Source organism: Panthera uncia (assembly GCF_023721935.1).
Source record: "Panthera uncia isolate 11264 chromosome B2 unlocalized genomic scaffold, Puncia_PCG_1.0 HiC_scaffold_24, whole genome shotgun sequence".
NCBI classification, from domain to species: Eukaryota; Metazoa; Chordata; class Mammalia; order Carnivora; family Felidae; genus Panthera; species Panthera uncia.
This window is the reverse complement of record NW_026057580.1, coordinates 108,870,449-108,895,677: the sequence shown is the minus strand read 5'-3', so window position 1 is coordinate 108,895,677 and position 25,229 is coordinate 108,870,449. Positions and strand designations below refer to the sequence as shown.

At 42.4% G+C, this 25,229-nt stretch overlaps 1 protein-coding gene and 1 long non-coding RNA gene across 8 annotated transcripts in view; both read right to left on the bottom strand.

Annotated features, from left to right (window-relative positions):
* The window catches only part of LOC125938083 (uncharacterized), a 28,729-nt gene extending 3,683 nt beyond the window's left edge, over positions 1 to 25,046 (bottom strand). Inside the window, exon 1 of the long non-coding RNA XR_007462603.1 lies at positions 61 to 25,046. This is a non-coding gene — a long non-coding RNA (uncharacterized LOC125938083). The remainder of the gene's footprint in view (positions 1 to 60) is intronic.
* ARID1B (AT-rich interaction domain 1B) overlaps positions 1 to 25,223 on the bottom strand; it is a 443,672-nt gene extending 418,449 nt beyond the window's left edge. For 4 of the 7 annotated variants that reach the window (XM_049653109.1, XM_049653107.1, XM_049653108.1 and 1 more), the window contains exon 1: positions 25,053 to 25,152. In XM_049653109.1, the coding sequence (XP_049509066.1) occupies positions 25,053 to 25,094 (42 nt within the window). In that variant the 5' untranslated portion in view covers positions 25,095 to 25,152. Of the gene's footprint in view, positions 1 to 25,052 lie in introns of all 7 variants that reach the window. The other 3 variants (XM_049653111.1, XM_049653112.1, XM_049653113.1) reach the window with 1 other exon arrangement.
* Between the last annotated feature and the right edge of the window lie 6 nt (positions 25,224 to 25,229).

Here is a 25,229-nt window from a genome sequence, read left to right as displayed (position 1 = left end):
CTGAGCCATCAGCCCAGAGCCCGACGCAGGGCTCGAACTCACAGACCACGAGATCATGACCTGAGCCGAAGTTGGACGCTTAACCGACTAAGCCACCCAGGCGCGCCATATGCACTATTTTTAAAGGAAAAGTAGGTTATGGGGCGCCTGGGTGGCTCAGTCGGTTGAGCGTCCATCTTTAGCTCGGGTCATGATCTCACAGTTCGTGAGTTCGAGCCCAACGTCGGGCTCTGTGCTGACATCTCAAAGCCTAGAGCCTGCTTTGGATTCAGTGTCTGCCTCTCTCTCTGACCATCCCCCGTTCATGCTCTCTGTCTCAAAAATAAATAAATGTTAAAAAAAAAAAGTTAAAAAATAAATAAATAAAGGAAAAGTAGGTTAGAAAAAATACATTTAACATAAGAGTATATACTTTTGGGAAGTGGAAGCAGTAAAAGAAATTTAAATATTCAATATACATGTTTTGGCCAGTGTTTGCATTTTTTTTATAGAACATATTCATGTACTACACTTCTGTAATTTAAAAAAATTTTTTTCAGAATAAAACTCAAAACTGGGGGGGGAGGGGAATAAGGAAATTAAATAGAGTGCCCGGAACATGAAAAAACACAATGAAATCATAGCCAGAAACAGTTCAAACAAGATAGACTACTGACCAGAGAATCAGAGGCCTGCTTTCATGCACGCATGCTCTTGCTAATGGGGTTGCCAACCTTGGGTGATCCATTCACTCCCAAGGGATGAGGACCCCAGTCTCGTTTAAAAGGCCGAAATCCTCCCAGCTCCGTGCTGGCTAAGGGCTGCTGCTTGACCAAGATCCCAGAGGACAGAGCTGTGTAAATAAAGACGGCCAACGGTGGGGGGACGGTGGACGATGTGGATAAAACCTGAAACGAAAAAGGTCCGCGCCGCCCGTACCAAGATCTACACCGGAGGGAGGCCCACTACGGCCTACAGGCCAAATCCAGTCCACCACCTGTTTCTGGAGGACCAGTGTGCTAAGAATGCTCTTTACATTTTTAAACAGCCGAGGGCAAAAATCAAAAGAAGAAGGTATTTCAGAACATACAAAAATTACATGAAATTCAAATGTTGACATCCGTGGTGTTCTGGGCACACACCGCCTCCCCCTTTCTTCACACACCACCCATGGCTCCTATCATGCCACACCAGCAGCGTCCAGATCCTGAAACTAAGACAATGGCCATGAAGCATAAAACACTGACTACCTGGCCCTTCATAGGAAAACTCTGCCCATCCCTGACCTAAATGCTTAAATTAAAATGTCTGTAAGTTGAAGAATTACCGTAACACACCGGAGGGACGGTGTGCAGTGCAAACGCTCAGACCTGGAGAACAAAACCCAGTTTGGTTTCAAGCTGCACCCTTCACCGAGGAACCATGCTTCAGCTTCTGCAGGTACAAAACCAGACCTCGCAAGATGGAGAGAACCAGGTACGAAAGGCACTTCGGAAATTATGAAATGATCTGCAAAGTTATTATTACTAAGTAAAATCAAAGGATCCACATTTAAACTCTGGTTGCAAAAAAGCCTGTGAAATGTATTTTTCTGTAAAACGTGCTCTTAGAAGAACAGAGAGCAGGGACACCCACAAGCCAGCGCAGATGACATTATATAAGTCAAAGCCAGAACCCGTTCTTCAACTGGCTGACTGACACATTAAGGCACAGGGTCCCAACTTCAGAAACTAAAAGCACTTTTTGAAAACAATATGCCCTTTTTTTTTTTTTTGCATGCTTTCAAGGTCTGTTTAACTGCACTGTACGTAAGTTTGACATTTGTTGAAGACCTAGGCAGTATATCCTCATGACAGTCCACTTAGTCCCCATTCTACTGGTAAGGACGTAGAAACTCAGCAAGGTTTGTGGTTAAGATATTCGGGCCCAGCATTAAACCTAGTTTAGAGAATGTGACAGAGGCAAAGTGACCATAATATAAATTAGAAATGAGCCTTCTCACTGGAAAACAAGCACATCACAAGGTCTCAAAGTTTGTACGTAACTCTTCCTATTTTTTTCTTCCATCCACATGCGGAAAAGGAAGAAAATAAAAGCGAAGTTGGTCTCTGAATGAAAAAAACATTTTTTTCTAGTAGGAGCTCTAAGAGCAGAGTATTCCTCTAGGCAAACCAACACCTAACTGTGTTTGAATAAAGTGGAAACCTCGTCTCCTCAATAACGGTAATGGTAATAGAGCAGTCAACACTTAGAAAACACTTTCTGTGGGCTTTACATGTACTCTCTCATTTAATCCCCAAAACAACCTGGCACTTCGTTACTTTAATTATCGCCACCTCACAAATAGTAAGTGGCAGAGGTGGGGATTCAAACGGACTAGCTTACTCACTGGATTATTCTGTCTACTCTTTCCCTCACTTAACATACTGCCCAGCAACAGGCAGGTGAAAGTTAAGTGTTTATGCTAAATTTGCCTTACAATTCAAATCCAAGGAGCCAAGACCAGACTCCAGAATAAGCATCTAGACTCAGGGTAAGCTGCGGGAGGTTTCTTCCAGCCTAAGTAATGTAAGCAAACAAATACATACTTATGATCAGCAAGTATTAGTGAAGCGGGCAAAGGTCAGTGAGGAAAGGACAGAACTTTAGCAAGATGTTTGCATTTGTTAAACTCCTGCTCTAATTTCGTGTCTCTTTACAAACACCGGCAATTAGTAATCCTGCCTCATCTTTAAAATTTACAGTTTTAGGAAGAGAAAAAAACAGGGACATGAAGGCCCAATTTTTGAAACATACTGGCAAAAGGTAATGAAGACACGCAAGAAAAAATTTGTCTGAATGGCCCACCAAGGGCAGGATGTGGAGGCTGAAGCTTAAACTGATCCGCTGTATGTGAGCAGCTGAGGAGGGACAGAAAGAACTGGATCAAGAAAAAGAAAAGGAATAAAAAGACAAAAGGAAGCAAAAACTACACCATGAAAACAAAAGGAGAATTCATTTGAAGGGGGGGGGTGCGGGGAATCATGAAGAAATGCAAAAACAAAAGCAAAGTCTAGGTAAGTCTGAGTCAGAGATGCACACAGAGGAATGAAGATAACAGATGCTGGAAGACAGACACAGGACAGATGGCTCTAAGATCAGAGCCAATCGAAAGAAGGGGAAAGGAAAATACTTAGGTTCCCTCTTAAAAAGGCAAGTGGCATCTACTACAATCTTTGCAAGACCCATTACCTCTCTCTATGTGAAAACTCACAGGAAATATACATGCATTTCTATTGCATAAATTTACAAATGTAGTCTGCATTCCATAAATAAAATGCTGGCTCTTAAATCTTCATTGAAAGGCTTAAATAAATGTACAAAAACCTCACACACACACACACACACACACACACACACACACAACCTCAATCATCTCTGCATACTGGAGTCAGTCCAATAAAATACATGGTTGCTTGGAAGCTGTATAATCAATTTATTGTACCACGTGCATACACCTATCACTACAGTAGTAAGTAAAATAAGGATGAAAGAAGTGGTCCTATTCACATATATACCCATTGGAAGTAACAAGGAGAAAGAAAGATGCAAAGGTACTACCCGCTGTATTAGTGGGACAGGATGATGCTTCTGTTTTCCATACTTGCCCTTGTATTAAATACGTACACACGCATATACAGGAGACACATACTCATAAACACACATACTCATGTATTCATATACCCCTTTGCTTATAAGATGCTAAAAATACTCACAAATGTAAAAAATAACTTCTACTTAGCCACAGAAAACCAAGGCCCATGCATCATCCTTCTCTTTATTTATTCAATACTTCTCCCCTCACACTCTCTACGGAACATCTTTTTTGCCCATTCTATGATCTATGCTTGAAATTAAAAGCCCCAGTGCGCTGGGAGAGCTATAACCTTCTATTTGCTGTATCTTAAATGCTAAGAACCTAAAGAGAAGCCTCAAAATGAAAGTGAAGGAGGAGTCGCCCAAAATATAAAGTGCCACCTTGTACATCTCTAGCTGGTCCTTCAATTAACATTTGCTATTTCAGAAGTAAAAAGCCCATGATTTAAACACTTCATTATCTTTCAGTTCAAGCCATTATCATTCAAACAACTAAACCCTGAAATCCTAAATCCTAAAAAGGTTATTACTCTGAGTAGAACGATGCACAGCAAATGAACAGAGAAGTGTGTGGGCATAAAGAACCACTGACATACTTTACACATAATCAAGCTTCCAGAAACACTAAAAATTTATTTTTGCTTCATCTAATGATGATGTGCAGTAAGATGTTTGCAAACAGGAAGTTTATTTCTCCTAATCCATTGCCTATAGTACTTCTTAATTATTCCTCATAGCGACACTATAATCTAACACTTTCAGAAGGGCTGCGATTTTTCTGACATGGATTTAGGTCCTCCGGTGAAGACAAGCTGTGAAAAATCGGGTAGGAGAAAAGGAGAAAGGTGCCGTTTACACATTTATCTGCTCGGCTCACACCTTCGGTAGAACATCACCAGCCAGTTAAACATTCAGTGCTGCAATAATTTTGTCTCCATCCTTTTGACAATTTCTTTCACGCCTCATTTGCTAGGAAGAGTTAAAACATTTTAGTCAACCTTCAGAAAGCAGTTCGATTTTTTTCCAGGCAAAATGCATAACCTATTCCAGCTACCAAGCCACTGGTTAAAGTTCAAACTGTGGCACAGACAGCAATCCAGGACTTGCCTTCAAACGTTTCAGAAGGACAAACAAAAACAAAAACAAAAAAGCCCCCACTACCCAGTCTGGCGATCGTTTCCGGTGGACATAAAACAAAAGCAAGGAAGACAGCCTTCCACATGCTCAGTTCCCGCCTACGAAAACCAGCCGGCCACACGGCTGCCCGCTCTGCTCCTACAATCCTCAGGTGACGACGGCAGAAGAGCCTGGACAGAACACTCCAAGACGGAGAAAGAAATCCTTTCTCGCGACAGGCCGTTACTGGCTTTGGCCGTGCATTTTTCATTTGGGATCGGTACGGCACACCTCTGTACTGCGGCCACTGCGGCCAACGCGGACTACTTTCCAGACCGAGGCCGTGTCCTGCGTACGGCCACCCGAACTCGCGAGCAGCTCCCGCCGTGCGCTCGCCGAGGGCAGCGCCCAGTAATCCTATGTTTCGGTCGTGCTAAAAACCACACGATGCGCCCAGTGCCGAGAGCAGCACTGCCCACTAACGCTTTCCGCAGCCGTGGAACGTTCCATCCTGGGCCGCAGGTGTGCTTTCGGGCACTTAACATGTGGCCAGTACACGGCCCGAGCGCGTCTTTCATTTTATCTAACTGTAATTCATCTTAACTAGCCACATGTGGCGAACGGCTACCGCACTGGCTAGAGCGGGGGCAGAGGGCCATTTAACGCTAAAAAAGCTTTCTGCTGGGAAAACATTCTTCGGTCACGTTATGTATCAGGATGCTGAGTTTTCCCCTTTAGGAAAGTGGAACAGTAATAAAAAGTAAACCGAAAGTACTAAAAAGATCCCCTTCACGTTCCCGTCGAAACAGAAATGCATCTCATTCAAACCGGCTTCCTAACAGGTGGGGCAGAAGGGACACGTGTAACAGAGACGTGCGTCCTGAGAAGGGGCGTCCCGGTGCTCGCCTTAGGGCCACATCTCCTAGGACAGACAGAAGAAGGAAAGGACGCTTCCTCCCGCTCCCCTGAGGCTGACGGGTGTACACACACCGTGTGGCTTCTTGGAAGATTCTATCTTCCGTGTCTAACCAAATGACAACCCGGCCACGGGAAGGGGATATCTTTCTTCAGCAACTTTTCCAATGTCCTCACAGAATAGCAAATGATGCGAATGGAAGCAAGCAAGAAAAAAACAAAACACAACATGATTACAATGACAGCTTCCACAAAGGAAATGCAGACCACTCATCTAACTCCGCTCACACCGGGCACTGTTGAGAGGAAATACAGCGTAATATCTGAGAAGGCAGGGGCGTCAGAACGCCTGGGTGCACACAGAGTCTATGCCACTTCCTAGCTATGTCGCTCAGGCTTATCGAGGCTGTGCCTTCATTCACTCATCTGTAAAATGGGTATAATCGCAGTACCTACTTCATACGTAAGGTTATACGGTTCTTAGCTCTGCTTGACACCTAGTAACTGTTCGATAAATTATTCAAAACTTCTCATTACTAAAAACTTAGTATTTCAGTACAGTGGAAAAACAGGTGATTTTCCTTCGAGGTACATGTAGCAAGTTGTCATTAAAGAATGGTTTCATGACACAGGAAAAAATGCTCCACATCCCTCATCATCAGGGAAATACAAATCAAAACCACAGTGAGATACCACCTCACACCTGTCAGAATGGCTAAAATGAACAACTCGGGCGACAACAGATTTTGGCAAGGAAGCGGAGAAAGAGGAACCCTTTTGCACTGTTGGTGGGAATGCAAACTGGTGCAGTCACTCTGGAAAACAGTATGGAGGTTCCTTAAAAAATTACAAAGAGAACTACCCTGTGGCCCAGCAATTGCACTACCAGGTATTTATCCAAAGGATACAGAAGCGCTGATTCAAAGGGGCACATGCACCCCAATGTTTACAGAAGTGCTACCGACAATAGCCAAAGTATGGAAAGAGCCCAAGTGTCCATCGACAGATAAATGGACACACACACACACACACACACACACACACACACAAAATCGATGGAATATTACTTGGAGATCAAAAAAGAATGAAATCTTGCCATATGCAATAACATGGATAGAACTAGAATGTATTATGCTCAGCAAAATAAGTCAGAGAGACAAATCTATGATTTCACTCATCTGTGGAATTTAAGATACAAAACAGATGAACATAAGGGAACAGAAACAAACATATAAAAACAGAGAGGGAGACAAACCATAAGAGACTCTTAAACACAGAAAACAAACTGAGGGTTGCTGGTGGGGTGTTGGATGGGGGGATGGGCTAAATGGGTGACGGGTATTAAGGAAGGCACTTGGTGGGCTGAGCCCTGGGTGTTGTATGTAAGTGATGAATCACTAAATTCTATTCCTGAAGTCATTATTACACTACATGTTAACTAACTTGGATTTAAATTTAAAAAAATGAAAAATGAAAAAATTTTTAAAAAGAAAAAAGGGTTTCATACATACGTGCCTAACAAGGTTACCACCAAAGAATAACTTACACACAGAGCAAACAGTTTCAGAACTTTTAGTGGCTAATTCTGAATACCAGCTCCCAAACCGAAGTTTTCAGAGAGGATAATGCAAAAATGTGTAACAACAACTTGTACTCCTACTGACCACTAGCTCAGCCTAAGATTACTGGCACAGAAGTGGCAATAACCAAAGGTAATTCCCCAAATGCAATCATCTCTGCTTCAAGAAGCCTCTCCAGACACGCACAGATGTCTTTATGAGACCAGCTGACTCACTACTTCATGTTTACAATCCAGTTTACTAAAGGTATCGAAAGCACCCAAAATATATTGATATATTACAAAACTTATTTTTATTTTCTGGAAACATTTCTAAACAAGCTTTATAAAATGTGACTCTAGGCGCACGTGGGTGGCTCAGTGGCTTAAGCATCCGACTTCGACTCAGGTCATGATCTCACAGTTTGTGGGTTCAAGCCCCACATGGGGCTCTGTGCTGACAGCTCAGAGCCTGGAGCCTGCTTCGGATTCTGTGTCTCCCTCTCTCTCTGCCCTTCCCCTGCTCACACTCTGTCGCTCCCTCTCTCTCAAAAATAAATAAACATTAAAAAAAAATTTAAAAACAAAAACAAAGAAACACCCCACTCCTCCTCCTGCTGTCTGGAAGCTTCTTTCTCATTTCCTATTCGCTGTGCAGCCTGTGGCAGCTCAGCTCCTCCTGACTATTCTCCCAAAGGTCTTCCGTGACCAAATGGCAAGACGTTGGCTACCTACTCTTACCCGACCATTCCTCTGAGCCTGCCACAGCTATGCGTGTCTTCTCTCCAAAACCCTCGTTCCTCCATGGCTTCTGTGGAGCTCTCCCATGCTTTCCGTCTCCTTTTCTGGCTCTCTGGCTGCCTCCCTTTCCACTCCTCCAATGTCAGCGCTCCTTAAACCCCTTCAGCACCCCTCTCTTCTCTGCACCCACGCTCCCCTGGGCAACCCGGTGAACCCCATTTCAGCAGCACATCGCGCTGAAAGCCCACATGGATATACTGGGCCCAAGTCACCCTCCTGCACTGTCTGTCTAAGGGCATGTCCAGTCAGCTCCTTGGAACACATCTCAAACCCAACATGTCCCAAACCGCGCCTGCTCACTAAACACAGGATGATTCTGAAGCGGACGCCTTCAAAGAGTTACAATACCATCTGATTTCTCTCTAGGGAGTCAGATCGAGCGCTCTGTGTTTACGCCACTCCTGCCCCGGCCTGGAGGAAACGAAGGTGGTGCTGGGCTGCCGTCTGCCATTTCAACCACTGCCAGTAAAAATGCTACGTTTCCTCGCTGTCCGCTGACACGAGAGGTGCGCGCTGAGCATCTCTGGGACTACGGAAATAGAACCCTGACAGTTCCTTCGCGAGTTGGTTTTTGTGACATATTCCTATATTGCCTCATTAATCAATAAGCAGTTTTTGAAAGTGTTCAATGCTCTTGAATCCCCCTGTGCTGCTATTCGTTCCCACTCTAAAGGCCGCCACCCGCATGCGGACAGGTGCTTCTGCAATCTCTAGGATTAAATTTCACCGGAAGGTGAGCCTTATGAAAGCAGGGCCTGCGTTTTATTCACTGCCGTGGCCCCAGCACCTAGAGCACGACCTGCCACACAGCAGGTGAACAGACTAGACCCCAAGAGCTATTTCTCGAGTGGGTCAAGAATGAACACAAAGTAGCACAGTATCTGGCCGTCGACTCAGAAGTCTCCCACCGACCCTCAACCCTGGCTCCCCGTTCTGCTTTCCCAAGGTTTTGGGGGGTATGGAAGATATCCCTCAAAATGCCTGCCCCCCCCAAATGGTTTTTCACTCAGTGTTTTCCCTACCGGACGGGTGTCCAAGGCTCTCAAAGACAGCCAGGTGTGTGAGGCTTGCCCTGCTTCTCACCTGATTCCCTGGGAAGGTCACGAGGGACAAGCTAGCACGGCTGGTTTCCTCCCTGCGGTCGGCAGAACTTGCCACATCTCCTGCGCCTGCTTCCACGTGCCCCCCACTTCTAACCTGCTGCCCACAGCTGCTCACCTAACTCCTCCACTCTGTACTAATAATGTGGCAAAAAAGGAAGTCACCATGGAGAACCAAATAACTATCATCCTGAAAAGGGAGGGAGGGAATGGCTTTATTCTTGTCTGGCGGAGTCAGGTTCGGGAGCCTTGTGACAGCTATTTTCTTAGGGCTGTCTCAGCTGTTTCAGAACGCTAAGATTGCACTGATGGAAACCACAGCACTGGACGCATGATACATCACTACAGGCATGTCCCGAAAGTTCGAACGCAGGCAGACACGTGTTCGCTTTCTAGGCAAAAGACAGGTATCTCTCATCGTAACAAATGAGACTGAAACGTGACTAACACACTGAAGATGCTCATTCCCTGCATAAGCTGGAAGAGCCAAACAAAATGAAAGGTCCGGTCTCCGAGAAAAGGACATGCCGGTGACAAACAGCAACGGCCTAAATAAAACACAGGTTACCAGTTTGTTTGGGTTGCTTTCTTCCTGCGGGTTCTTAAAGACAGACTGTTAACTCATTTGCTTGAGATGGCTTAGGTGTCCTCAGCATTAACTTCAGACACTATGCATCCATGATTACTCTAGTAGCCATATATTACTGCAAATAATGAAACAAAATCACATGTTATTAGAAAATAGGGAACAAGAGACAGGAAAGCCTTCATTTCATTTTAAGCTAAAAAGAGCACTTTGGAGGCACGTCATTCAAGAATATTCTCAACCTCAAATTGAGCAGCAATCGGGAGGTGAGGAAAACACGAGCTGAAGACCCAGGAAACCTGAACACAGCCAGTCCCGCGGTCTCTCCCGCTGCACAGATGTTTGAGCAGAGTACTGGTTAAATGGAATGTCACTTCCACCGCTGTCTAAGACAAGGTTATGGGCCAAACTCATTTTCTTTAAAGCTGTGAGATTTAATTTTTTTTGACAAGTTTCAAAAGAGAGGAATAGTTGGGGACGTACAGGGGAAACTTCCCAGTATTATATCATCCTATTAGACATAATTAGGGAGAGAAAGACTGAAAGAGTCTCAGGACACATCTCAATACCCTTTGGCCTGGCCAGCCAAGAAGTTCGCCAGTAAGTAACACAGGAAACAGGGATTCGACTGGGTCCATTGATGGAGTGCTTTTACTATTCTCCCAATATCACGGACTCTGGTTCCAGAATGGCCATGAGGCAACAGCAAAGACAGAAATACTCAGGACTGCATGGCATGAAATGACCTCACCAAAGAACTGGGAGGATTTTTCTGCCTTATATTTGTTCTCGTAACTATGCATCAGCGTCTTGATTATTTTAAGATCTGCCAATTTGGTGGGGGGGGAGGGGGTCCTGCAAATTTCACCACTAAATAGTTCACTCAGGGCATTAAATTTGTGTGTTGGTTTTTCACTCTAAAATTCTCTTTTCCAGCTGCCTGTATTCTCCCTTCTCTCCAATCTTCTGGTCCCTGTCACCTGCCCTCCATGGTCATTCCCATAGTCATTCTCCCTTCATACATTCTTGGATTTAAGATCTCTGGCCTCATAAACACGCCTAACTTGTGACCCTGAGACGCTGTCCAGTCCATTCATCCATTCTCCCATCCAAAACTGTTCTAGAGGCTGGTCCATGGCCTCCCCACCCCAGAAACTTCAGTCACAGCCACGTGTAAATAACTCACAACAGAACCTGTGCTCCTCTTTAAACATCAACAGACTATTTCATAGCCTCCCTTGATAACTCATAGCAATGACCCAGATCCTAGCATACGGTTTCTTCTCACAGGCGGATGTACATTAATGTCCAGTAATATTATCAGAAAAAATCCAATAGCCACCTTCACAGCCTTGAAGCACACATTCTTTCTTCTCTTTGCCCAGTAGGACTACGGGGCCAAAATACATTCAAAGCTCAATTATGAGAATGTAATGCCACATGTCTTAACAACAATAAAAAAAAAGTCTACTTAAATTCTACCAATAAATAAATTCCGTCAATAACCTCTGCGGGAAGAGAAGGGTGGGCATGCGGGCCATTCCACAACCCGAGAACACCAGAACTGCTGGAGGAAGAACTTAGACGCCTGTCTGCCTCCCTGGGGGATTCGGATGCACAGCCAGGTTTCAGAGCCACTCCTTTAGTGGAGAGAATATACAGGCTGTAGCACCGGACATCCCTGGAGACTGAACAAATTTCTTAATTCTACGAGTTTACTTGTTCACAAATGGGGAGACTGCCTTGCAAGACTGTTGAAAAGCCTACAATCAACATGTGCAATGTGTGTAAGTATACTTACACAGGTAAGTATTCAGTAACAGGAGCTATTATTACTGTTACCGCTTTCTCGTATCACTATTACCCAGGGCTCTTGTAAAACTTTTTCTCTGAACCTGCATTTCTTTGAGAAGAACAGAAAGCAGTGTGTTTGTAATAGTTCTACCAATGACACCTGGCTAGAAGGAGAGACAGATTTCCCGTGTCCCCACCTAAAAGTCTCATACAGGCCACTGTTTACAAGGAAACAAGAAAACCCCTCAAGGAGTGGCTGCTGACTCACCACCATCTTTTCTGCTCGTCCCGTCCACACCCAGGCGCCCGCTCTCCTGGGAGGGTCACTCAGCACCTGTCCCCACGGTTTCTGTGTTCTCGGTGGGCCCCCCCCCCCCACGACCCCAGCCTGGCATTCATCGTCCCCGCTGCACCATCTTCGCAGCTGCACAGAAACAAGCTGGTTAAGACCCGAGTCCTGCCATCTGTGGACCATCGCTCTCGTGCCTGCATGTTAGCAGAAGTCCACGGAAGACCCCGTGCTCTGCAGGATCACGACCAGATACTTGTCCCTATTTTTCTCAATAGTCCTCATATGGAAAGAAACCAGGCTTCTTCAGGTCAAGGGATAACTGTGTTCCTCTTAGTCCACTGTACCCAGTAAGCACATTACCCATACAGACGTCCTTTTCTGCACCCCATAGAACGGGCTGGATATCAACAACACCTCCCCCAGAGCCGGTAGGCGAGCCTCTGACCCATAATATTTCACAAGCCCTAACGTACCCAGGGAAGGCTCGGCTCGGAAAGCCATACCAAAGCACTCATAAGTTTCAGACTGCCCTAATCATCCCCTCCTTTTGCTAAGAAACCAGTCGGAGTACCACTTCAGACCCATTATTCTTATAATGAGAACTTTCCTTCGCAATCCTCTGTCATATCAACCTAATCAAGTGTCATGACTATTATTTATACCGAATTTTACTTTAATTTCAAGTATGTTTACTAACAAAGCAAAGGTGAACATTCTTTAAAACTGGTTGTCTAATAAAAATACAAAAATTCATTAGTTATTTTTGTTCCTTATTTTTATTAATCATGACGAAACTCAGTAAGAACTCTCACGTGAGTAAAACTATCTCTTTAAGTATCATTTCAAAATTTTAGAGCGTCGAGACAAAGAAACATGCCGATTCTTCTAGATACAGGTGACACATTCATCTCTCCAACTTTCTAACGACTTCCACTTTTGAAAGACTCATCTAGCTTCAACATATTTAAGCCCACGCTCGCCCCCGATATTAGTATTATTTAATTCTCAAGTAGGGTTTAGAAATTTTTACAAATTCGAAAAAGACTTCAAAAACTTAGGTTAGAAAGGAAGAGAAAGAGTAGAGTCAAAACTAATTAGAAAGGCCCATCATGGCAATTTCCTTTTTTAAAGGCCATTGTTCCAAAGTGCCTACATCTATCTATCTCCCTCTGTATCTGTTGCTTTTCAGATCCTTTGCATCAGCACATTATCTATACCGCGGGATATTTTCATCCTCGACAAGGTAGAAAGCTTGTCTGCCTCCCTGTGTTATCTGTCCGCGTTCCATTTGAATCCAATTTCCTTGCATTACCTCTGCCCAGGTCAGGGATGAATGGCTGTCAAATTCCCAGTGGAATAAAAAGAAAAACCCTTTCTTCCTGAGGCAGCAAGTTTCAATTCACAGAGCACATGGCTAATCTACATATGTGAAGGTCACGGCACTTCAGTCAAAGAGGTTAAGAATGGAACAGCTCACGTAAGGGGTTGTCTTAAACATCTTGGCATGATGCCCAACAAGTAAGATTGTTGAAAAGCAATAGATAGCTTCTGGCAGCGGTAAGGGGAAAAATATTTTGATCATGTGATGCCGCACACACTACCTAGTTTATTTCATGTGTGAAACTCTGCGCGTCCCTAAAAAATACCACGCGTGCAAATCAAACCGAGATTTCCGCCTCCCCAGTTTAGCCATGCTAGTACACCTTCCTCTTCATAAAATACATTCATATGAATTTTTTAGACGCACCAAGAATAAAACGTCCACATATTAACAACCAGTTGGCGCAAATAATCTTAAAAGCTGATTACAACTTCTTTACATTAGTTTTTCAAAGAACCATGAAACACCAGGAAAGGGTAGTTAGACTAAAAAAGCACATTCCCTTGAGTTACCCGAATATAACTGTCTTAAATAAAATTCACCTTCTCCCTCCATTCTTCTCTCCCTCCTCATTAATAATACAGCAATACGGAAAACTACAGGAACTTAATGCACAATAAAAGACAAAACACAAAATTGTTTTTCACATCCTATCTTCACTAATTAATTGCTGAATAAAAGTAAAACATTACTGTTTTAAAGTGTTCATACTTCTGACAAATGTCTCAATGGAGGAGGAAAAACAAAGTCTCGCCCCACATAATGGACAGCAGGGGAGAAACCGAGACCTTCACAAGGCACGCCTCTGCCTGCTGTAGCATGGCACCTTCTGGAGTGTTCTCTCTACTCAGCCAAATGAAACTGAAAGGGAGCTGGCACCAACAGTCGGGAAAGGGAAGACTTTCAAACCCAGCAAAATCATAACAAATGGAACTATAATTTTTTAAACTTTTCAACAGTTAACAATAATAAACTATTTCTTTAGCACATGGAGAAAATTAATTAAAAGCAAAAGATCCATCTCACCAATCTGCAAGCTGTCTGCCTACCACCAATTTCCTTCCATTCAAAATTTACACTGCTTATGAGGCCTGAGTTATTCAATCCATAGTTCTAATTACATGGGATAGGAAGTAAGATGAAAACATTCCACAAACCGTCTTCTTTATTTTAATCACCAATATTCACTTTATAACCTAAGGATATCCTACGCATGTTCTTCTACGCTAACCAACGAGCACCACGATGTTTAACAATTTTTCAATATTCCCCGGATATCTTTTCATCTGGTACAGTGTCCCGACACCAAGGTCACTAAATATTTGTTGATGATGGTGAAATTAAATGCTCCAATTATCGATCTTCTGAATTTATTTTTCCTTACCAGTTAAAAAACCAGGACTGAAGAAAAGACTGGAAAACTACAGCAGACATTTTGGAAATGTGATCGACTGCCCCAGCACTCACTCTTCCCAAACACATGGCAAGGGACAGACACATGAGGCAATAAAAAACGAACTGTCTGGATTAGAAATAGGCTTCAAATGCTAACCTACTTGTTCCGAGAGGAAAGACTAACAGGCTGTTAAATTAACTTGTCAAATTAACTAATACCGAACCACATCTAACTCATTTTAATTCCTTATCCATGAGAACATACAATCCTTTGTTACTTTTTGAAAGCATCCCCTTCCTTGCCAGGCAGTGTACCAGAAATTTATCAAGTGTCCTTCTGCAAACAATTCCATGGGTTAAGTCTTCCTTCCCATCTCCTTAGACCAGAGGGAACTTCAAACATCAGGGAGTAAAGAGGCTAGCCCAAGGTCACACAGGTGGTGAATGTCCAATCTTGCAGGTTCTCTAACCTGCACACCTTTGGCTCTTGCCCTCGCCCCTCCTGCTTCCATTCCCAAGCCTCTTCACTAATGTAACTTCTCGCTGACCAGCTCTCAGCTTATTAGACTTTATTTGGCGCAGCGCCTTCTTACCCCTACCCCGACCCCAGTCTAGTCTGTGTGAGATGAGACACTAACATCAAGACTTCTCCCACCAAACCATTTACACTGTATTGTGTAGCACGGTTACTGGTCCTTAGGCCCTGCATTGTCATTTTACCAAGGTCCACCATCCAGTACAGTACCAGGCACACATACGAGGTCGTCCACAAACATCTGCCCGATACCCTGGTTCTTGCTATGATGACACAAATCTCTAGTCCCAAAGCCCTGACGACACACAGGAGATTGTTCAATACGGTGAAGGTAAATGAACTGATTTCTAAATCCTTCATGCTAATGACACTATAAAGCCATCTCTTTAGCTGAAAATTCACCTTATGATGCCCAAACAAAAACCCAAATTAAGATCGCTTTCTCATCAATATCACAGCACCTAAGAACAAACTCCAAGTATACTGACCTTCCACATAAAACCCTGAAGCAGTAACTGAACAGATTTTCTTGCAACGGATGTTGGAAATGTATAATACACGCATCAGGAAATTTTCAGTTTGGATACATTATCAACTATTCAAATAGTTCTTAGATGATGCACTTTGAGGGATATAGTCTTTCTGCAGAAGAATAATGTAGCCATTCATTTTAATTTCCACTTTGTAAAACACCAGGAGTCCATGACAATTCACCAGGGAAAATTATGGATTATACGTTATATTTACTCTTTGTATCTTAAGCACCAAGTGGTGCTCAGTAAGATTTGTTCATAATAGAATTAAAGTTTGTCCCTGATACTTTTATAAATCTCAGCATTAACAGAAGAAAGAAAGAAAGAAAGAAAGAAAGAAAGAAAGAAAGAAAAGAAAAGAAAAGAAAGAAAGAAAGAAAGAAAGAAAGAAGAGAAACCATTCCTCTCTACATATCCAAGGCAGGCCCTTGGCATTCATTCTCAGCTTTGACATTCCCTACTTTGACTGAGAGCAGCACCACCCTTGGTGATACGTAGAGTAAATGATAATCTTGCTAAGGACCAAATGTGAACCACAGAGTCAGTAAAATTGAAACAGATACAGAAGTAAGTTACTTAAGCATGAATCAGAGACCAAAGTCCACCATTCAGAATTGCAAAAAAGCCTAGTTTTAATTTTTTGAAACTTTGTTCCTTTGCAGAAAGCACTTCCCCTAAAAAAGCTAGTCAATTTCATAGATCATGAAAGTGGAAAGGACAAAGACCTAGAAGATAGGAATAATTCTCAGAATCTACTAATTAACATTAACGACGGAATACTGTGAGGCAGCACCTGAGATCCAATGACGCCAATCCATCACAGTTCTATTGATCAACCAAAACCAATTCATCCAATTGTTCACAAGAGTCCCAATCAGTACAAAACTACATTTTGTGAGGGAAATTGCCGTGGTATTCACAAAATCTGTATATTTGCATAGACCTCAGTTTATATTCACTGAACATGTCTGGGACCCAGTATAGTTTAATAAGATGTTCAGTGGTGCATTGCTGATTAGGCACCATATTTTTTAAAATTCAGAGCAGCAGAGAATTTTGCAGCTGGGAGGGACTGGGGTCACCTAATTGATGGAGGCAGGGGCTTCTCTGCGACCACACCCCTGAACCGCATCAGGGCCAGGCAGAGAACAAGAACTCAGGGCTCACTACACAGTGGGAAGGCAGGTGGGAAGAAAAGAGACACCACGGAACAATGCCACCGATTTACAGAGATGACCTCAGCGGCGGCCCCGCCCAGCAGCCAACATTCCACATCAGGAAACTGAGCCTCTGCCATATCTCAGAGAAAATGGGCACTCAAGCCTACAAATGAATCAAAGTCTGACCAACTCCAAGCCCAAGATCTTTCCATTACATCAGGATGCCTCGTAATATATTCGCATTCTCTCATAAATCCTCATAATGACAGAAATAAACTAATATACAACAAACATACCAGTTCCCTTAGAAATATGTCTGCTTCTTCAGACAGACTCATGCTCAGCAGTAGCAATGTTTTACGTTTCTATTTCCAAGGTCATTTATAATTCATTGGGTAAAGTGAATTTATTATAAAAAAATATGAGCTGAAAGCAGAAAATTTAAAGGATATTAGAATGGGGTTACAGCTTGATATATATAAATATATGGTCACGGAAACTTCAAATTTGCTTCTTAAGTTTTCATAAATTAGATGCCAAACTCTAGACAAATTTTAAAATTACCAGTCATTTCAAAATAAGGTTACGAAGTGCGGTGAGTGGTTTAACTTCTAAGATGCTCATCACAAAAAGAAACAGGAGATACTAAGAATTCTGGAACAGCCTCCACTAATCATCAATGCCTCGCTTTCTGAAAGGTTTATTTCAGGACCCAGAAGCAGTAGCTGAATTTACTCCTCAGCCAGCATACATTATCTAAACAGTTACCAAAAATACTCCAGCAATCCAAGTATCTTCCTAAATCTGAGCAGACTGTTTTAACTTTTTTCCAAGAGCCTATGTAATGTAGAAAACTGAGAAAAAGAAAAAGGACCATTCTATACAAATTTCGAACTGATTATATTTTCCTTCTCTTAGTTATTATTCTTTGTAGCGGGATCTTTATTTTGTTCCGGCACAAAGCCAGTAATTGATTGGTAGAAATGGAAAAGAGTCACTAGCTCACATCAACTATATCACAACAATCTACAATTATTTGTTTTGCCAAAATCCACTCCCCCACCCAAAAAAAGCTGGCCAACAGACTGCTGACCCACATGGTTGCTATTTGCATTCTGTTTAAATGAGCCAGTTCTAAGTCAACGATGCCAAAAATGCCATGCCCAGGTTCAGTGGGGAGAGGCTTTGGCACGCTGTCTCTCTGAACTGCACACAGAAGCAAGAGCAATCCCCAGACCCTAGCTACCGTCCGGCACTGGGCTGATTAGGAAAACGGGTGCTTAATAAATATTTGCCAACCGATCATCTGGAGTAGATACTTGTCCGCCACACACGTCACAGCATGCACAAATGCTAAATGTTTACACCTTAAAAAATTGTTGCTTCCAAGCACACACTCTTAAATCACAGTTCACTCTCTATGTCCTCTGTGGAATCCACGGTTAATATACACAACTGATCGGCTAAAGATGTGACTACATATCAGCATCAATGGCAGCGAAAATACAATTCCAAATTTTACACACGAAAAAGCCTCTTCTGAAGACTAACCAGGATTCAAGAAGCAACCCTTTGCAGCTGCCTCTTAAATTTAATTAAAAGACCAATCATCTTAATTTAGGAATTTTTCCACACACAAAGAATTTCTGCAGCTTTACAAAGGACTACAAATTAAAAACATAAGGGGGGAAGCACAAACTTGGGGGCACAGAACACTATGAAAAAAGACCCAGCATCACACGGACTGGCTGTTTGCTCAGGCTAGGGGGGGACTGGGATGGCCCAAAACCTAAAACACAACTGGAAAAAAAATGACCATTGTAAATGACTTTCACCGATAGAAGGATATAACAAGTAATTTAAAAAAGAAGCTAAACATGCAAAAGATAAGAGAAGTAAAGGGAAAAATGATCATGCTAACAGTTCATTTCCACATCCTATCATCTAACCAAGTACCAGGCTTCTCTCAACAAAGTATCCCAAACCTTTCAACAGAAAGGCTTCAAAAAGCTGCTTTTAAACTTTTAATGACCTGACAATGAAACAACGAACCCACATAGGACACACTTACACACTTCGGAACAGACAAAACCTGGGAAGATCACCCCGAAGTCAGAGCTGGGCAGAAGTAGTGGAACGAACACACACACACACACACACACACACACACACACGCACACACACACCATGAGCACTGCTAAGGAACATGTGAGGAAGGATTTACTAATCAACTACAAAGCAGCAAGATTAATGGCCATGAAAAGATTATTTTCCTTATAATACACATTATAACTAACCATTTGAAAGTCTGACATGAAGGAAGGGAAGGAAAAAATGTACTTTTTTATTTCCGTTTGGGAAGACGAAAAGTTCTGGAAATCAGATGGTGGTCCACAACAATGTGAGCGTACTTAATGTCACTGAACTGCACACCTAAAAATGAGTAAAACGGTAAATTTTATGTTCTGTGTTATTTTACCGCAATAAAAAAAATACGTAGATATAATTTTTTTAGCAACCCATAGTTTTCAAAGCGTGGTCCAGGATTTTCTTCCGGTTTTCATCAAATATGGCTTCCCTTCCAGGGTCACCTAATAAGTAACGACTTGTCTGAGTCTCAAGTTTCATCTTTCATCAAGGCCCAAATGAGACCCTGAGAAGTGCATCCTACAAAAGATGGTGAGCAGAGGCCAAATCTACTTCAATTCAAAAGGTCGGTCTTGCTATGACAGATCTGTTCCAGATTCTACTGCCACCTACCTAAAATAAGAGTGTCTATTGGTAAACCGGATGTGCTGAAGATCTTAGAGCTCTGGTCTCTTTCCTACCAATAAGCATCATCCAAGAAACAAACTAATTTCATCATTAGTTCATCTGTCAAACTCAGTGGCCTTCTAGTATTCTTGGCACTGATCCATTCAGAAGTGGGCTTTTGAAAACTGTCTATTGGATCCTATTCAAATACGTAAATCTAAGGAAATAGTTTTCTCAGAATTATTCCAAGTTAAAGCCTTTGAAAATAGAACATGTTTGCTGAAAACTTACTGCGGAGACACACATTTTAGTTTGATAAATCCACTCGCTCACTCAATTAGTGTGAATTGTTAAGTTAAAACTACAGTATGCACGTGGCAACAACTCCATTCATTCCAGTGTTAGCGTAAGGCAAAATAAGCGTGTACTTAATGGCACCTGGGTACCGATACCTCTATCATTTTCTTTTCACCAAAATTCTCAGGGGAAAAAGTCACCAACGTATACCAAGTTTTTAGATCAAAGTTATCATTCAATCATCCAATTAAACCAAAAAGAGCCACTTAATCTTGTATAAATAGCCTCCGAACCGTAAAAGCAGTATCGTTTGATAGTTGTACATCTGTGATATATGCGCATCCTCAGTGGGTAAGCAGTTGTGCCCAGTACTTCTCCCCCTCCCTACACACACACACACACACACACACACACACACACACACACACACACATGGAGAAGTCAAATAGAGAACCCTCAGCCTCCCATACACACACACAGCCAAGTGTGCTCCTTCACATATCCACAGAGAATCTGCACAAATATCCTGATGAAGAAAGGGCACCTCAGGAAAACCCTGTGACCAACAAGTATCCGATTCTAAAAAGGCCTAGCATGTGCAAGTGGCCCGTAAGCATAAACAGCATTAGAAAATGTCATAAAAATTTTGTAACATCCACTTTGAAAATCTAATTATTGCAATAAAAAAATTAAAGGAATTCGAGTTTTATTAACATTCCTTTTGAGCCTCCATAAATCTGTTGGTTTAAGTGATACATGACAGTTCTTTCAAATGTAAATATAAGCTTCAAACTTCCAAAACTACACACAGGCCAAAATGAAAGTGACACAAGTGAGTTATTAGTTCCTTTTCCTCAATGATGGATCAAGGTACACAGATCCATTAACTGAGCAGTGTCAGTCTAGCATAGTGAGAAAAACCTCTAAATTTAGGACGCTGGGCGAAAAGCTAATATAGTCAGTCCCCAGTGCAATACATCCAAAATTTACATGTCCAAATCAGTCTTCAAAATAAGTAGCAAAATTTCAGAGACCCCAACAAATTTTAAATCGAACCACTCTCATCCTAGGAGAGAACAAGAGTTAAATAAGTGAAATGATCATCTTTTCAGTTTGCCTGTCACATAGGTATTTATCCTATGGAAGTAAGTAAGTTCCTATTACATCAGAAGCCATTTTCTTTTTTAGATGTACTCTGCCCCAAAATATAAAGTAACAAAGTCCATTAATAAGAAATAGAACTGAAAACTCAACCCCATTCTCTTACACCTGTTTTCTTTAAAACGTGTGTCTAATAAAACTACCAAATGAATTTATGAGCCTTCCTCTACACTGTCTTACATTTTCAAAATTGGTCCTCAAACCAGAATTAATACTATTTTGATACCAGCATGAAGATGTTATTCTCTCAATTCTAATGGAATAGCATGATATTTAGAGGGAAGGTACATTAGTTTAAGTGTCTAAGAGTGATGTGGATTATTTCCATCTCTACAACACGCTTGTGATATTCTGATACAATATGATGCCGGGGAAAATGGAACAAGCAGAAAAACCCTGCCAAAGATTGATTCCGAAATACAGATAAAAAGCACAACCAAAGTGAAAACGGGAGTTAAGGCTTCTCATTATAGAGCCAAGACAAGAATACGGTGCTCCCTAGAACATACTTATCAATTTTATGTTAATATAAACGTAAATTTAAGTGACAGCTGCCTTAAAGAGTACTTATCATCAAAATAAAATGGTCAAAACTAAGCACACAGAAATCAGGATATCCAAAGAAAACAATTTTAAACCACGCACCCTTTCCTCCCAGGTAACCTAGGAAAACAGAAAACTGTAAATATTTTCTATGTATTTTGTTTTGGTTTTTTAAATGCTAGGCCTTTTCTATGAACCACAGCTGCCAATTCCACATTCTCTGACGACACAGCAGCCAGCCAGCCAGCCATATCTCAGCAAATATATTAATTCAGGGCACAACAATTTCTTTACAAGGTTTAAAACATCAGATAGGGTAAAATATCACTGGGAGGGGAAGTGAGGAATGATGTTATGCTATAATGTATCTTATACAAATTTTAAGGTCATCAGGAACCAGTCTGTAACTTCCTGCTTTGTAAGCCAGCTAGTCACTTCTTTGAATGATAAATAAGGCTCTTTTTATTACGTTGTGTTATATTCTGTTAAACTGAAGTTAAAATAGCATTAATGGAATTTGGCACAGATGTGGACATTATAAAATATTACTTACAGGAGCAGACCTCAGTACTCCTTTTGAACTGCTCTATCGAAATACTTTATCTCACAAAAAAACCCAGCAACAAACTGTATCATAAAATGGCTTATTTCACTTTTTAAAAAGACCTTCCCAATACAATATACAGATATATTTTGTTCCCAATTATAAAAACATTTGCTGCCCAATATAAACAATTCCTAAAATCAAAAATGAAACTAAATGTGCTAAAGCCACAAGAAAATTTCATCATTTAACAACGTGATTTAATAGTACTTTATGGCCTATAGTGACATAGTGATTCAATATTTTGGACAAATAACTATGACTTAATATAATGATCGCAACAAATACTAAATAAATACTAGCCTCCCAAAAAGAAAATACATAAAAAAGACACATTCCACACATTACACGGCAAAGTACCTAAGAGAAATCTGTGAATCTAGGTCATATGCCCAGCAGTTTCCTCGCCCCTCAAAAATAAAAAAGCTATTCCCAAGGGTCACACCGAGGACATAATGGATTCACTCTCATTCCAAGAAAACAAAATACTTAAAATGATTGGTACCATTAAGAAATAATACTTTAAAGTAACAAGGACCTACATCTGCCTCCATCATCTCTCCGTTCTAGTTTACCAAGATGGGAATTTTAAACTATCCCTTTAAAAGCAAGCTGACAAAGCAAATCTTTTTAAAATTAATTACGTGGGTTTAGTTACACGAGCCTCCTCTGTGTTTTCACTTGTGTGCATCAAAAATGAAAATTGATAGTCACAAATTTTCTATCAAGAGCAGGAAAATACATTCTCATTAAAAGTTAAACTCCAGTAACCAAAGATTTGAAAGCCAGTGGACACTAATGTCCTCGGCCAGGGATTCACAGGATTATCTGTTAAATTCAGTCCTGTGTTCACTCTGATGAGTCTCTCCCCTAAGATATGACTGTTATTAAAATACGCCTTCCTAAAATAAATAAGCTAAGTAGATTACAACCGCTGTTATTCCTTCCTAACAAATGAGGATTTTAAAAACTTTCACAGCATTTAAGATGTCTACAAAAGAAAGATTATTTGGAAGAAACACACCCAGAACAGCTTGCATGAGACAGTTTCCCTAATACATGTGTAAGCACTTCAAATAAGGGTCACACCACCGAACCCAACAAAATAATCAAGCAGAAAATAATGAAATAATTTTCAGTATTTCACAAGATTATCCATGTTTCCCCTTTGATTAATTCTTGTGTACAAAATTATAGTTTCCTCACTTCATGCTTATGTCAATTCAATGGAAACTCCTTATCCACATTTTAAATGATCAGCACCGTTACAACATAAATTACTAGAAATACAGCTTTAATCTTGTTATAAAGCTAATCGATATCCCTAAAAGAGACCGCTGCATATCAGGATCTTGAAATGTTAAGTTATCATTTTTAATTTTACACTAAACTACGTGTGCTGACAATTCACATTTTTCCCCCACAGTTTAATCTGGAAAGGGCACTTCAATAAACGCTTTGCAAATCCAGAAATTGCTAAAATTTTTGGCTTCATTACATTTCAATTGCCACATCTTCATACTACAATTCAAGTCCGTGATATATGCAGTGTCCACATTAAGACTGTCAAAGATCTGATTTTTGTAAATGCCCAATACTGGACACCAGCATAATGTTTTCAGGATTTAATCCTCTTATTAATAACTATGATTCATAATAACTTAAGCTTTAAATAATATTCAACCTTACATCTGCTTGTAATAGAGCTCAGTTATTATTTGTGGCAAGAATTTTTGTGACTGTACTGCTCAGCACTTCTATTTACATCAGCAGTGCTAAATGCCCAATGGTGAGAGGGGAGCCAATCAGATGGCAGATTAGATGTCAACTCAGAGGCAGCTGTCTGGAGACTATTACAGCCAGTTTACCTCCACAATTCAAATTCCAAACCTTGCAAAGGAGATCAAGTCAGTCTTTAGGCTCAGCCTACGAGCAAGAAACAGCAAGAGTGCAGGACACTTCCTAATAACGCCGTAGGACTTGGGGGACAGCAAATTAAAAAAAATCCAAATAAATCTGATCCAAAAAGATCAATTTTCACTGGCCTGCTATTTTCCTGGACTTGCTGAATAAAATGTATGCCTGTTCCATGATCAGAATAAGTTCAACTTAACCGGGATGTGTCCCTTTAACGTAGCCTATCTGTTGAAGGTGACTCCTTTCCAGCAGCCTATAAGCCAAATAATGGATTTCCTGGCTATTCTCAGGAAGGAATCGATTTATTTTAGAATATTTTACCTCCACGTCGTTGTAAATTGGGGCATTCTTTTTGCTACGAAACATCCAAACTCAAAGCTCGCATCGAGTATCTCTGAATGGCCGGGCAGAACTACGAAAAACACACTGGGTTTGCCACAAAGCTAACCTATTTTTCCTGCCTTCACCTTGCAGGCTAAGAGGGAACGCGGTGTGGCTGGAGGTAGGACAAAGTTCCTCATTCTTTTCCCAGTTAAAGCTTATTGTTGGCGCTAACCGAGAAGACGGGGTCAATATTCCTCCCCGCACCGTACCGGCCGGGAGCGCCTATTTTGTTACAAAAGCCGCCCGAGCCGTCCCCGGCGCCCACGCCGCTGCCTCGCCGCGCGGTCCCCGGCTCCGGACGCGCGGCTCCGCGCCCGGGGTGGGGTGGCGAGGCGGGGGTGCTAGGCGGCCGGCCATCGCAGCGCGCGTCCCGGCCCTCGGCGAGACCCTCTTCCCCCAGGCCCCCGGGGCCCGGGCCGCGCAGTCGGGCGCCGCGCGCTCCCCAGCCTCCGAGGGAGGCAGCCGCGAGTTAAAATGGCTTTGGGCGCCTCGCCCCCGCCTCCCCCCCGGCAGAAGACGCAGAAAAAGTACGCGGAGAGAAAGAAACTAGGGCTCGAGGCGCGCGGCGAGGCCGCCGCGGCGGAAGCAGGCCCGGCCGGCGCGGGGGTTACCTGGGATCTGCCCATGGTCGGGCCGGGGGTGCCGGGGCTCATCGCCGGGTGGCTCCTTTGTTGCGCGGCCGCCCAGGCCGGGCTGGCAGCGGCGTACTGGGCGCCCATGTCCTTGCCCAAGCCCATGCCCGCGGCCGCCTGCTGGCCGCCCGCCGCCGCCCCCGCCGCCGCCGCCGC